The sequence below is a fragment of the Chelon labrosus genome, assembly GCF_963514085.1.
Source record: "Chelon labrosus genome assembly, chromosome: 16".
NCBI lineage: Eukaryota > Metazoa > Chordata > Actinopteri > Mugiliformes > Mugilidae > Chelon > Chelon labrosus.
The window spans coordinates 15,242,841-15,258,194 of record NC_140349.1 but is presented as its reverse complement, the minus strand read 5'-3'; the positions used below and the strand labels follow the sequence as shown (position 1 = coordinate 15,258,194).

General features: G+C 42.6%; 2 protein-coding genes across 2 annotated transcripts; both read right to left on the bottom strand.

Moving 5' to 3' along the window:
* Window positions 1-856: 856 nt before the first annotated feature.
* Window positions 857-5,933, bottom strand: polr1f (RNA polymerase I subunit F). The gene is made up of 4 exons (XM_084563581.1): window positions 5,628-5,933; window positions 4,322-4,463; window positions 3,811-4,019; window positions 857-2,080 (listed from the first exon to the last, which is right to left on the bottom strand). The coding sequence occupies exons 1-4, from the start codon at window positions 5,927-5,929 to the stop codon at window positions 1,573-1,575; spliced, it is 1,161 nt and encodes a 386-aa protein (XP_084419707.1). The 5' UTR covers window positions 5,930-5,933; the 3' UTR covers window positions 857-1,572.
* A 3,132-nt stretch (window positions 5,934-9,065) lies between these two features.
* On the bottom strand, window positions 9,066-14,824 carry tmem196 (transmembrane protein 196; the record flags this gene model as incomplete). Its single annotated transcript, XM_084562697.1, has 5 exons — window positions 9,066-9,137; window positions 9,250-9,368; window positions 10,355-10,490; window positions 12,363-12,419; window positions 14,663-14,824. 5 exons carry the CDS (start codon window positions 14,822-14,824, stop codon window positions 9,066-9,068), a joined length of 546 nt encoding a protein of 181 aa, XP_084418823.1.
* Window positions 14,825-15,354: the final 530 nt, after the last annotated feature.

The following is a 15,354-nucleotide window of genomic DNA, read 5'->3' as shown; positions in this document are numbered from 1 at the left end:
AAAGCTAGCGGCCCCGGCCAAGAAATATTTTGAACCCACGATCGTCGCAAAAAGGGAAACTGTTGATCTTATACTTTGGTTCTTGTATCGACTAAACAAATGTGATGTAATAAGAGAATTTGTGATTTTTAGATTTTTAATTTTCGAAGAGAACCAGGTTGGCTGCTTACAGTGTTGTAACTGTAAAGACAATTAATCTCTCAGCAAGAAGGTGAATGAATGATTTTTTCTCAAAGCTATTTAATCAACAAACACTAATGAGTTTATTACAATCAAGTAAGTTTTGAATTCTCCAGTCTGGATTAGTGTTTAAAAGCTGCTGATGTATGGATTTTGCATCCAGACTGTCTGCTCTGACTTGTGGTTTAACAGTCTAAAATCATTCAGTCATTTTTCACCACACGACCACCCAAAAGATGATCGTGTTTTAGTACTGTCTGCACGTTCTAGCACATTTTTAAACCTTTTTTTTGTTTCAATTACATTTGTCACTTCGTAATTACTATTCAGACTGAGATCTGCGCTCTGAAAAGGAACGACAGAGACCTGGATTGGGGGGGGGGGGGGGGGGCTCACTGACAGCAGAAATATACTATCAGGTGTGAGCGACGAAGATGAGCCGGGTTAATTGCGGCTTCTTATCTGTCCTCTTTAGGCAGCTTCCGATAAGCTCTCCGGCTCTTAACACCTAACAGCTAATTAGACTCCCCAGAGTGGGTGGAGTGGGGGGATTTCTCACTATTCATGTGTGTGGAGGTGGAGACGGGGGTGGGGGTAAGGAAAACACTAATGATCTTTAAGATGTCTCTCAACACTTTATCAATTGAGACCCACTGTTGGGAATAAAAGCGTGAGAATAGTGATATATATATTTTTTAATTATTATTCCAACGGCAGGGCTTGAAAACAGACTGAGGAGCTCTTTAAGTTGGATGAAAATCAAATATTTATTTTGCATTTCTTTTGGTTCTCAGTCAAAGTGGATACATCCACTTCCACAATCACATAAAGAGAATAGCAAAGACAAAAGGAGGTGACTAAGAATTCACAACTGTGCCGCTTGTAACTGTGACTGAATATTACGACTCTCACTTCATAAAACGCGTTCCCCTTGCCTTGCAGTTCTAATTAAGGCACTCTGTTTAAGAAGTGTTTGAAGGCACGTGAGGCAAACAAGCAAGCGTCTCCAAGTAGGAGAACAAAAGAACAATGCACAACATTTTAAATCCGTCTCTGCTGGTCATGTTGAACGGACAAGTTTTCCACCTGTGGAATATTGGTGTGCGTGTACGAAGCAGCTTTGCTCCACCATCAGGCAGTATGCTGGAATCGCAATGCAATGAGGAACAGGCTCTCAGGTCTGCTCTGTCCGTTCATTCCCCTGCTCTCCTCATCTTCTTAAAAGAGTTTAAAGGAGCTCAGAAGAAGTCAGGCGCCTTGTTTTCTCAATATTGTGTTAAAATGTTAAGGCACGCCTGTTTATTCCTCCATAAAGCATCATAAACATTGCCGGCATCGCCTCAATTAGTCCACCTGATTTCCACCAGAACATCGATCCACTGTCCATTTTTTTCAGGCAAACTGCTCAATGTCACCTTTTCTCTTCTTCTTGGATTTTTTCGGTTCGGGATCTTCGCTAAAACCTGCGGTTTCATCAACACTAGCTTCATGCTTCCTCTTCTTGTTTGGCTTGTCACTATGGTAACCACTGGAGTCACTCCCGTGGATCTCGGTGCGAGAGAGCGCAATCTCCTCCTCCTCTTCTTTCACGTGTTTCTCCTTTTTCTTCTTCTTCTTCTTCTTTTTCTCACCAGCTTCGTTGCCGTTCACCTCGTCCATTGTTCCGTTCAGCTCCGGCGCTGCGTCGCCGTCCTGCTGGCAGGAGGGCATGTTTGTTATCTCTTCATTTGCCTCCTCCTCTTTGACTTTGTCTTTCTTCTTTTTCTTTTTCTTCTTGGGGGAGTCGACAACAGACTCCTGTGGGATTTGTTCGGCGGTTGCTTCTGTGCCTTGCGGTTCCGGCTGCTCTGCAGGAACACTGGACTCTGAGCTCTCACCCAAAGCGAGCAGCTCCTGCACCCTGAGACACCCAAAGACAGAAACATAATCATCAGTCAAGGGTGTAATCATAAACTAAAAATAAACATAAAAATATGGGCAAAAAAGTAGAGTGTTTAAAACTGTTTTCTTTATTACTTTTCCAGTAACTAGGGCTGCATGTCCAAGGTCGACAAAAAAATAGCAGCACCAGCAAATGTGTCACTATGCAGGATTTATTAAATCAGAATAAAGCTAGAACTGCAACTCATGGTGGCATACTTCCAACACCCAGTTTCCACCCATGTCTGTCCAGAATGTGTAGTGAGGGAGTTTAAAATGCCTTTAGGGAACATTTCACGTCACAGTGAAGTTGACCTTTTGGGTATAAAATGTCACCACAGCATAATTTTATCTTATTATATATTCATGTGAAATGATGTCATAATTGGCGTATAACAATAAGTTATGGCCAAAAACACTATTTGAAGGTGATTAGTATTATCTGGGAACATCATGTGATTAAGAAATTAACCCCTTAGGTCTGAGTTTCACGGGCTCATTTGCACAGGAAAAGCTAATAGGCGCTTTAGAAGCTATGGCGTCAGCGCAGAGCATAAGCAGACCCTAGCGCCGTAGCTGACGTACACAACCCCAGAAATGTAACTACGCGAAGAGCTGTGATTGGTCCACTCCGTAATTTTTGAATTGATTGTTTTGGATCAATAAAGATGGAACACATCAGGGAAAGGTTAACTGAGGAGGTTCGAAGATACAAACATTAATAGGACTTGTCTTCGGCGAAAGTTTCAGTCACCATTGTTGAAAGTGAAGAAGGAAGTGGAAACAAAAATGAACCCAACTGGCAAAAATGACACAGCGGCGACTAGCGTTTGGGTGTTCGAGTCAGACTGACGAGTGCACAAGTATAAATGGCTTGCAACTGCACAGGCTACGTGCCTAAGTTACGGGGTCTATGTACTGCAGTACTCTAAAAGAGCCTTAACTCTGGGTTTTATTCAAATTCATCCTCGGTTATGATGTCTCTGCTACTTCCCACTTCCACTACATGTCAGAGGTAATATTATACCTTTTCTAACTCTAGAATTTTGACAGCTACTATTCTTTAATTGATTTGGATTGACAGAAAACATACACGGGAATATACATGGGAAAAGTGTTAATAGTCTAACCAGTTACCGGTCAGTACCTTGTCTGAGATGGCGAATTATGTGTTGCTTGTAGTTGCTAATATGGCTAGTCTTAAAATAAATTCATGTTGACCAAAAACAAGCTCATGGCATCTCCTAAAGTTCACACTGCAGAAATAAGCCAGAGAGAAAATGTGTCCAACAGCCATGGCTGAATTATGGCTGTCACTGACGATGAGCTAAGAAAAGAGTTACTGTCAGAATGACTGTGACGGCTATGACAAGAGAAAGAGTGACTGACTGACTGATGGACAAGAAAAATAAATGAGAGTATGACTGTATTTGATATTCTGCTTATACAGGATAAAAGGCTTCAGTGGTGAGGACTCTCTTCTCCGTGTCAGGGAAACGTTATCCTCAAACATTGTCTTTTAATCACAGTTGTTCAATGATGGGCCAGTTTCCATATCACTGAATGAATACGGCTACAATTCTTAAGCCTCATTTCAGCCAACTTTGCCATTATTCAAGTGTATTTAACTGGCACATCCCACATGGTTCGGGTGTCTTGAAGGAAAAGGACACCTTGACCTCAAATACACCAGCACCACAGCACACTTGCCTGGTCCTGTCCAGTCGTCCTCTGATCAGCAGCACCCCCGCAGCGTCGGCATCGAGCGCAACCACCTCAAACTCCAGCTCGGCTCCGATCCTCGGCCCCGCGTCCCTCCAGGTTTCCACAGGGACCAGGTTCGGTCTGGGGAGGCTGGCGTTGAAACAATCGTGCACCAGGCAGCCCACGTGGCTTATCCCCAATTTGTTCACCTTACCCTGTGGAGATGATTTAAATGCTCGTGTGTTTTGTTTATATGTCTGAGGTTTGCATCAGGTGGGTATCCTGTTATATGCCGTCAGAGATTATACATATGGAATATCAGAAGGGGAGGAGAAGGAATAAATAGTTGAAACACATGTCTCCTTCACAGGTGCTTATCTCCTATTTTTAGGAAAATAAATGTCCCCAACACTGAGTTAAATAGTGTTGCCACAAAGCACAGGCACACATAGTGAGAAGCACTCTGAACCACTCTGGTAGAGAGCTTCAATCAAAATAAATGAAATATAAATCTCACCAGGAGTTTCTGTCCCCTTTTGGGCTGAAATACAATAAAGTTGGCCTCTATGTCCATGTGGATGTAGCCGCTGTCGTCGTAAATGTCTCCCCGATGGCCCACTATCCTGATGTTGTCATAAGCTAGTGGTACTCCGTTCAGACTGCAAGAGACAAACACAACACGATGAGCAAGCCTGGCGCCAGACGGTTTGATCAGACTTAATTATTATCAGAGTGAACATGTGCAGGTTGCTATGGCGCGTCAGATTGAGCTGAAAAACACACTGCTTTGAACACAATTACAGCACGTTCCCAACCTCTTACAGCTCGATTGTAAGGACATTACACACCCACTTAATCCCCACTTCACTGTGCTACCCACTGGGCACAGAGCTCAGTTTAGAGCGGTATCTGCAGCCATAGCAGCACCTAAAAGGGAGCTTAAACAAATAGCTGATGATCTTGGCCATTTACTCAGACACAATTAAAAACATCACCTTGAGTTCTTGGCAAACTGTGATTCTTGTCGTCCTAATGTCATCCTCACCATCACAGGTACCCCAGCGCACATCTTATTTACCATCTCTCCCGACACCATACTTGATCAGATGAAGGAGAGTACGCTAATCATGATTTAATAATCTGGGACAACTTCCAGATTAAGAACTCCTAAAATACTGTTTATTTACAGCCATCCCGACACCTTGCACCTCTAGGTGGAAAGTAGCGTCAACTCAAAAGCTGTGCATGGAGGGAATACCATGCACAGCTTTTTTGACTTAAATTCCTCTCCATGTCAGAAGTCTGTGTCCTCCACTACATTTCTCTTACTGGTTAGTTTGAAGGTTAATGGTCTGGCATATAAAACACAGATTACAAAACACTAACACAGACTAGGTTATCCAACATCATATAAAGTGTTAAGAATCACCTTCGCTCCAGCTCATTACAACTTAAAGAACCATTACTTCTGATGCATGCTGATGTTAAAACATCTATGCACTCACTAAATGTTTAAAGTAGAGTTTATACATATATAAAACAAAAATATTTCCACCTTTAAGTACTGCCACGTTCAAGCAGCAGTCATAAGCCAGTCTGTCCGATAATGGATCTCATAAATAAACCCCTGCTACGATGTTAATCATCCTTACAAGTCAAAGACAGCCACATGCACGCAGTTAAGACAAGTTAACACGTATTATATTAAAAATGGTTGACATTAACTCGTGTCCGCGTTGGTGGTGTGTGAATGATGGTGTGAACGGCACAGCAGTGAACTTTGAAGTTTAAAGAAAACCTGTAGTGAGTTTTTGTGTTAATACCTCTGGGAGAACCTGAGCAGCTCGGCCTCCAGCTCCTCCTGAATACCTGTCTTCTTCTTCTTCAGGTACATTGGTGGCAGGGCGATGTGTCTCCGGTGCGTGTTCATGACCAGACACGAATAAGGCGCTGACAGCAGCTCCGAGGCGGCGGCGAACGAAGGGATCGCGCACGGGAGGACTTCCGCATCTCTGCCCGGCGCAGGGGCCGCTTCGCCCGGTTGGACCTGGTCGCAGGCGGCGGGGATATCTCCAGACATTTTCACATGTTTTGGGTCGTCTTCAGCATGCTCGAAGTTCGCCATGCTGTTTAGGAGGACCGGAAGAGCAACACCACGCCATTTCCGGTGTGAGGAAGGTTGAGCAGCTGTTCGACGTTAAAAAATGTTTGTTTAGGTTTCCCCCTGTTGGTGAGGAGGGCTCACAGCATAGGAAGTAAAAATATATGAGGAACTATACAAAGTCTGTTTTTTAACCCCATATATTTTAGTTTATACTTTTACATAATGATAATTGTTAAAGAAAAATAAATATAAGATTGTTTTGTTTTTGAAACCTACAGTCTATGTTTGAAATTTAACCAATAACTGGACGTTTCAGAAAATATATATAAATATATTTATAAGTTATAACTTACTTCTGTGTGAAGCATAGTTTGTGCCAACAAATACTTCAAGTACTTATTTTACGATAATTATATATGTTTAAAGTTATACAATTAATAAATCCAGACAAATATTATTCTGTGTACAGTAGAAGGCTTGCTTGCTAGCAAACCTGCTACTCCATTTAAATGGTGTTGCATAAGTATGGAGTCATAATATTGTGACTAAGAAATTAAATAAGAATAAAAAATAAACTGTGATATCATAAAATGAATAAGAAAAGGGAGAAGTATTGAGTGTAATAAAAATGAAAGAATAAATAAGTAAATTAATGGCAAAATTTAAAGACAAATAATTTATATGCAAAAAATACAAATATTTAGATATACACTATAAATATAGGAATAAATATATTTCTATAAATAAAAAGTACCCATTAAATGTAGATTAAAACACTTCTAGTATTTTTTTTATGTATTCTTTTTATATTTACAAATTTATTTTCCTGTTTTTTGCTGAATTTTCTCCGGCACTCCTGTGACTCCATATGCAAGGTGGCTCTTAGTTTGAATAATTCATGTCCTGTTGGCTATTTTGTGACATGACGTGCCTTTACAATTTAATGGAGTACAAATAAAAAGGACTTGAATTGTATTTACTACACTCACCACAACAGCAAGGATACACACATTTCTAAATGAACTTTAGAAATTGACCAGTTAACCAGAAGATCACTCAGAAGAGCTGTGGCAATGTGACGCTTCATATTAGTTTACTGTAGCAAATGTGCCGAGAGTAAGAAGACTGAGGGTTACCAGGCTGCAGCAGATAATTTTTGGGCCGGACCCTATGAAGCAAATCCATCCATGCTCCTATCTCACAGTGCAGACGGCAATTAACCACATCCAAAAAAAAAACCAAAAACGTGGCAATTGTGTTAATGACACATGATACAGCATATAGCTTTACTACTGCAAGCAGCCTTTATGATGCTTGCATAAGTAAAAAATCAGATGAAAGCACTAAACAATATGCATTTTCCTCCCAGCATGCCCTTTGTTATGTAAACCGCAAGTTGTGCACGGACAAGCCAGGCAAGGATGCTGCAAAGCTGTTCATCTGATAAGAGACACGTATTGATTCTGTATCCTGTTCTTACCTGCAGCGCCACATTAAGATCATTAGGGTGACCTGAGGTGTCAATTAGTGCAACTGTTGCACACACACACACACACACACACACACACACATTCGTCCAGTCACATACTGTCACATGGATGGAAAAAATATCCTGATCTAGTGTTACAGTTTTCTGACAGAGCAGCACCACACGAGGTCACATGATTCAGCATTTCTCTCTCTGTCACACACACACACACACGCGCGCAGGGATTGCAGATCTGGCGCTCTCTGGGGCGCCATGCCCCACTCTTGTCTGTTGTCACGGTGATAAATAGTGACGTGGTTTCTTAGTCAGCAAGAGCTCCCTGCGGCTCCTGCTGCCATGCACCCCGTTAACATGCACACAAACACACACACACCACAGTTTGTTGCTTTATGCAGCAGGCAGACACCGTAAAGAGGTATTGAGCAATGGGATGTTGTGAAAGCAATTGGACATCTTTACTAGAGGTCGCAGCCGTGTCTACATGCATGACTGTGATTGTATATGATAGTTTTTTTTTTTTTTTTTTTTTTTACTGCTGTTTCTCCTCTTGCAGGGTGAAGCAGTTTATACTCATAGTTTTGAGAGACGCTGTAAAACAGATTTACTATATCGCTTAACTTCACGGTGACTGTGCCAAAAGGAATCATTGAGTTAAACTGTGGTCTTATAGGAAATCAGTAACTCCCTAAATACTGCCTCACACTGATCATGTTCACAGTGTGGTGTGCAGATTGTCAATATGTGACTTTGACATTACAATAATTTATTGGAAAATAAAGATTTAGTGTATTGATTAAAGTGCTATAACCTGTTCTCTATCTTAGAAGTAAATCCCAACAGTTACAGTGTACTTAGATGGCTTATATAATCACACACACACATTTGAATCCTAAAGTAAGTCACCAGCCTTGTGTGAAAAGCCTAATCTGTGTATTTTGTCACCTCTCTGATGAGTTTATGTAATGTAATCTCCACGCTGGATAGTCCAACTCTCAGATTAGTGATACTTTAATTGAGTTCACTTTATAAGAAGCGTTATAAAAATATGTTTGATTTATAGATACCTGATATACAAGCATGGATATACAGTACAGTACATTGTGCATCACCTTATTGTCATGTCAAAGCATTCCATTGTCAGACGATACAGTTTACCGTGGGCTACCTCAGGATCTGCATTCCACAAACCAATTACAAGACAGAGAGAGATAATAAGAAGAATGAGACTGAAATAGCAGTAGCTCTTCAAAACAAGTGAAACAGCTGCATGCTTGGTTTGTGCTCATCGCTTTGAGAAGTCTGACTGAATAATTCTTCTTTGCTGCTCATTAGTTTAAGGATCAGAAGATGACACAGAGTCTCTGTCGCCTGGTTTGTCGTCCAAATGGCAGCTCACCGTCCTGGCTTTGGTTTGAGCTGAACAGAGGGTCATTGAACCCTTGTTTGCATAATAATTCAGAAGCACGAATGCCTCCCTGCCGCTGCACGTCTCGCTCCACCGGCAGACAAAAGGGCTCCGAGGTGAGAGACCTGGCTCACTTCCTGCTGTCAGTATTCAGTTAAAAGCTGCAGGAAATGTAGAGTGAAGCTGCGTCTGCTTTCTGACCGCAAGCGTTTCAGCGACTGTCTCTGTTACGGTGCGTGCAAGTCGCATCTGGTGAGGCGTCATCAGGGTGATGCTGCAGTGTGTCCATTGTAGGAGATCTGAGGAATGCCGTTACTGGAGTTGTCCAGGACCTCCTGAGAAGGACGCACACAGACAAACTTAACATATGCCTCCACATCTGTTGAAGCTAAATGATGTACCGTCAAGGCCGACCCATTAGGAACCCTTTTTACTGCCATGTCCTACCTTTTCTGTCATTTCATGCGAATGGTGCAATGAGTGTTCTCTCTCCAGGAACATCCTCTGCTGCTCAGAGCTGGCCAGGCGACAGGTCAGCCACGTGGATAAGGTACAGGATGTGCTCCCTGGACAAGACAGGACAAGTAATACCATGCCGAAGAAATAAGGGAGGAATTCTGTAATTTAATTGATGAGTGGGATGTCCTAGCTTTACTATTTTAGACCTTTATAGCCCCATGGCTTTAGAAAATGTCAATTTGCTGGTTGAAATTTAAAGTCCCCTTGATACAGAGGAGTTCTAGAGATGCTAGGTCTGCTCTAATTGGTCAGCTCCAACAGCCTGCACAAGAGCCTCCCACCGTTCTACATCAGTCCTGCCAAAGCAGGTGAAGAAGAGACGTGGGTGGAGGGAGGGCCATGAAAATTGCAGAAAGCATTTCACTGGACGACAACTGCTAACTCATATACGGGCCCCAGTCATCATATTTATTACCACCAGATAATGGTGCATAGGTGATGTATCTGATTTAATGCAGTCTTTAAATTGCAATAGCTATCAGACTGCAGACTCTAAAATGTTGTCCTATAGCGTCCCCAGAGGGCAAATGCCAGGATCTTCTGCTTTTGTCCAAACAGCAACAGGGCAATGCTTTCACTTAACAAGTAAAACATCTGTTTTCATGTTCCTTAGTGAATTTATTTTATTGACCTCGGTGATCCCATGACTTTTTCTGAACCAGGTCATAATTTTTCCACTTGTAGCCAAGTACGTGAAAAACTACTTAAACCATGTTTAGCGTGGTTAGCCTATTAGACATAGTGTACCTACTAAAGCAGAAGCTTTATTGTGATCAGTGTGAGCATTACAGCTTGCTGGCGTTAGCATTTTGGCTCCATGCACAACCTCACAGAGTCACTGCCTTAGCTGAAGACTCTAAGCAGTAGTGTAGCGAGGGACACACATCTTATGAGAGACGCAAATGGATTTGTGGAGGTGGTAGTGATGGAGACACTCACAGCAACAAATTCTATATTCTGATAAAGTGGACATGTGTCATGCAGCAGCCATTAACAGTTGTTTTCATTGCATTACACTGTTTTATTTGTTTACCAAGACAGGCCAGAGTCATGGCAGCCAGGTGGATTGAGGGCGTCAAGTCCGGCCGTTTGTTCAGTGCCCGAACAAACTGGAAGTTGAGGATCCCTCCGATCAGACCGCAGATGCAGCATGCAGAAAAAAGGATCATCTGAAATCAAGGACAAAAAGAGAAAGAGAGAGAGAGAGAGAGAGAGAGAGAGAGAATGGTTTATGTTAATGAAAATGGCAGAATTGATATCCTATCAACACAACTGTAAACAGACTGACAAAATGTGATGACATAGGAGACATACAAACAACTATTGAGCCTCCGTCTCCATCACGCTGCTGTTTTGGACAAAGGCTGCGTCGATGAGTAATGCACATCAGTCAAAATAAACCTCGTTTCTTATTAGAAAATTGGAATCGCTCTCAATGCCGACTCCCTCTTCCAGAAATATTGCCCGGTTTGTAAATGTGCTTGCATCACTCACTTGCAGTGTTTGTGTGCGCGTGAGTGCCTGAATTGTGAGACTGCCGGTGAGATTTTACTATCGGTATTTAGTCAATCACATTTTACGAACTATTTCCTTAGATTTGCAATCAGCAACAGGACAACTCCAACCCAGTGGGAGAAACTTATGGGAAAATAATGGCTGCACCATCACCTTTCTGTCAAAACAATAAAGTCTTGTTGATTCACTGTTACTTCCTGTTTATTGTGAATGCACATGTGTGTGTGTATTGTATCTGGAGTTCAGGTTCTCTTTCATGGCTCCCTGTACAGATGCCGTTAGTGCCTGCAACTGCATGGAAAAGGGCATCTCCGATTTCAGTCATTACCCGGTGAAGTGTGGAAAGTGGCTGGCAGGGGTCCGGAGCCAAACCAACCTAATGCAATCATCACCCCACGGGCAGGTGAGGAGGGAGGGAAATGATGAGAGGAAGATGGAGCGAGTCAGAGCATCGAAATGGTGGGGAGAGTGAGACCGCATAGAAGGGACAGATAGATGGATAAGAGTGATGGAGAAGGGAAAGGCATGAGGCAAAGGCAAAAGGTGGTGGATAGACACTGTGAGACAGAGGGAAGGTTGAGGGATGTCTCTGTTACAGCAGATTGCGCTGACATTGATCCATCATTAGTGCTCTCCCTGCAGGAGACAGGGAGTCAGAGAGAAGCAGGAGGATCGGGAGACACTGAGAGACTGTAAAAAAAGACAGAAAGCGAAGAGAGGTGACTGCTTGTCTCCTCTAATTTCCTCAGACGTCTCTTTCGGAACATACACTGTATGCACCTGCTCGGAGGAAGACACACACGTGTTTACAGCCCACAGACCTTGTGTGTGGTGCCAGTATTCATGACGCAGAGCGTACATACGCTGTATTTGCATCCTTGAGAGTGCACGCCGTAATAATGAGGATAATTTGGGTTTCTGAATTTGTTCTAAGTATCCAAAACTTGCAGCGCACAACAACACAATTAGATGAGAAGGCGTGTCTAAATGGTAAATAAAAAGCTACAGCTAGGAGACAGTTAGCTTAGCTTAGCATGGATGTATATGCAGGAAACAGGGAAACAGCAGGCCTTCCAGCATACATCGTCCCTGAACTAGTTTCTGGTGTCTTCACTAGCCTTCTGGCAACTGATCCAAGACAAGTAACTGTTTCGCACATAACCACCAAAAGGTAAGCCGTTTTAGTTCTTACATTTATTTTAGTTTGTTTGTTGGACTAAAAAAGTATAGATGTATCAGTATAGTAACAGAATAGATGCGTGAAGCTGGATTTTGTTACTTTTGGAAAAGCTATTTCCAGTCTTCACCTGATCTTACAAACATGAGAGAGTCTTGCAGTCTGTGGGAAGAAAGTCATTACGCTTATTTCCCAAGCTATTTCTTAACAAAACACTTGGACAAATCACTGGAGAACTTCTGCACATGGGAAAACACTTGTTATTTATATACTGCAATCTAATAGACATAAAAAGAGAAGAAATAGAAATTAGTGGGTCTTCTCCTCCCTGAGAACTCCTTGTACTTACAATAAGACCTGTCCTCTTTCGAGCACACAGCACTCCACACATCCCACAGACCAGGAACTGGGGAAAAAAAAAGAAAAGAAGAAACAACAAATGAGTTTATTAACGGCTCCAAAACTTCTAGCCAGACTACAGGCTACGTCGAGAAACTATATGAAATGTGAACTATTTTTATCACTCCGTCACCTCCGCCTTGACAGCAGGAAATGTGAATGCTTTCTTTATCCTCCGTCGTACACATGCAATTTCCTCCCTCCAAAAATAGCGTGTCATCGTGGGGGAGCCATATTGTCCTGGATGTCAGTAATTTGGACTGAACTGGAACAGCGTGGTGCTGTACTGTGCTGGCAGGGTGAGCGTACAAGTGGGACAGCTCGGCGGGCCGAGAGCTGCATTGTTGTGCTGAAAGTTGTTGGAAGCAGTAAGTGAGTGTGTGTGTGTGTGTGTGTGTGTAAAGGGAGAGGGTGGATTCCTGTCGTTTTCAATATCAGGATCAGTTACAGTCTGTTGTGGTTTCAACTGTATTTATTGAATATATGGAAACACCTTAGAATCACTTGAATTTCAGCTACGCGTAAAGGATTACGCTCGAATATATCTTATTAGATTTAGATTTCAGTCCTGTTTCATGGCCGTCATCAGTTTGTCAAGTTTGTTCAGGTGACAGTTTTGGAAAAACCTTATCATGTGGACCCTTGCTTCATCAAGATATTCCATTAATTTTATTTTTCATCTATGACAAGTAGATATTAGAGATATAGAGTGATTGTACATGATTGTGTAGGTCTGAAGTTTCCAGATTTAAGATTTTCAGAAACCGACTGAGTTAAAGAAAATTCATCATCGATCGGGTTTGTTGTTTTTACATAGTCCTGAGACATATTTGGAATGTGAAGTGTATAGTTAGTGTGTAAATTAAAATAACTATGCAAGGAGACAGAGTGGGAGGAAACTCCTTCATAGCGTGAGCCAAAATCACAGAAACGTGCAACAAAACAAGAGCATCAAACGATTACTTCTGAGTTTCAGCAAGACACTAAATCTCTGATCAAAGGCTGGACGTTTGAGGACGATCAGGCGAATCAGTCTTAAAAACTCCCAGGCCCCCGAGAACAGATCTAAACCTTTGGGTGAGCATGAGACTATAGGGCGGCTGAGTCAGCAGACAGCGCTCCAACAGATGTGAGGTTGAACACACAGACCTCACATTGTGTAACACCACTGCAGCAACTTCAGACACACACTGTACCTGCACTCAGATATCACATATTGCAATATCAGTAATTGCTTCCTTCCCCCGCTCTGTAAGATGCAGGGGTGCGTATTTATACCTTAGCAGCCTTTCATATGCCTTCCAAAAATACGATATGCTTCTGTGACTCATATCTCCTGAGCTCCAGGCATTTACAGTAATTGTCAGCACCGGCTAATGAAAGAGCCGGAGCGGCAGTCGCAGCAAAGTATACAATATACTGGGTGTATGGCTTTTTTAAAATGTCAGAAACTTTTCAGTGTTTGGCGGCAAAATCAGGACAATGAGGCCGAGGGCGGCAGTGTAACAGGAGGAGACACACTACGCAGGGGAGTGAGAGGATGATTAGGCTTTCAAGCTTTGACCCTCCAGAGCAAGCTGTAATTCATGCATGAATTAATGAAGCCAGTCTTCGCTAGCTCCGGTGCAGACTAAATATCTGTGTGTGTCTCCGTGATATCGAAGGGGAATAAAACACAATGGGCACATCTTAGTCTTCACAACAATCTGGATCTTAATGCTTAATATGGCGAGGATAGTAAGAAGATGGAAGAGTCACAGAGTCCAGTTTAACTAATAAACAATCATTCATATGTGCAAAATTTGTTATTTTTTGAAGAATTTGAACTTTTTTCCCCCAATGTTTTTAAATATATTAAATAATACTTACATTAAGTTACCCTCATTACAATATTATACATAGGCTAAGCTTTATGTTCATCTTTGAAATACATTACTTTGTGTCCATGATGAGGCATATCACACTAAAATCTCACAGATCCTAACCTCCATAATAAAAAAACAAATTTTAAAGTAGAATCAAGCTTCCCTATATTAGACCAATTCATGTTATTTTCATTTACTTGCACATGTGCAGCTTATCCTCTGAATGTGTCTCCAAAATCTAAGGTGGGTTTAATTAAAAGGCAGGTAGTTCCCCTGAGTTTAAGCTGTGTCTCCACTTTCAGCACCTTTCCCTGGAGATACTTATCCTGCCTGGAGGTAAACAACAGGAAAAGTAAAGATACGAGTTGCTCCAAGAAGCACGTACACAGAGTCCACTCCAAACCGGAGACGCGTCGCCTTGCTGCGTCTTGAGCTCTCTCCGTGAGCTGATGCCCACGGCTCCCAGGACGATGCTCGCCACACCCAGGCCCACCTCCACCACGGACAGCAGGAGCAGGCTCCACAGGATCTTGCGGCTGGAGCACATCCTGCCCCGGGCATCTCTCCAGCTCCAGCAGGAGGAGGCGGCAGGAGGCGAGAGAGGAGTCCGCTTCTCGGTGAGGGCTTCTCGGCTCTAGTGCTACATGATGCCAGGCAGGAAAGGAGTGGTAATCCGAACAAGAAAGTAAAGAAAGGGTGAACTTGCGGAAGAGGTAAAAAAAAATAGAATAAAATAAAATAAAAAACTAATTAAAACTGTATGAAGGAAAAAGCCTGGTTGGATATTCTTGCAAAGAGAGAGCGCTCAGCTGAAGTTCCTCCTCTTGCAGAAGTGCGTCTGTGGCGCATGGCGCTGTCCGGGGTACTTAAGCGCCACTGCGAATACACACGCACACACACGGGACACGAATTCCCGCGCACGCACATGTGCGCACAACGTAGGGCCGTGTAGCCAGGAGGACAGGAGTCCCAGCCTCCGCCCCCATGTGGAAGCATTCAAACACCGTGGGCAGATGATTCTCGACAGCTGTCATGCACATTCAGTCCTCGGGCTCATTCAGCTTCTGATATTAAATG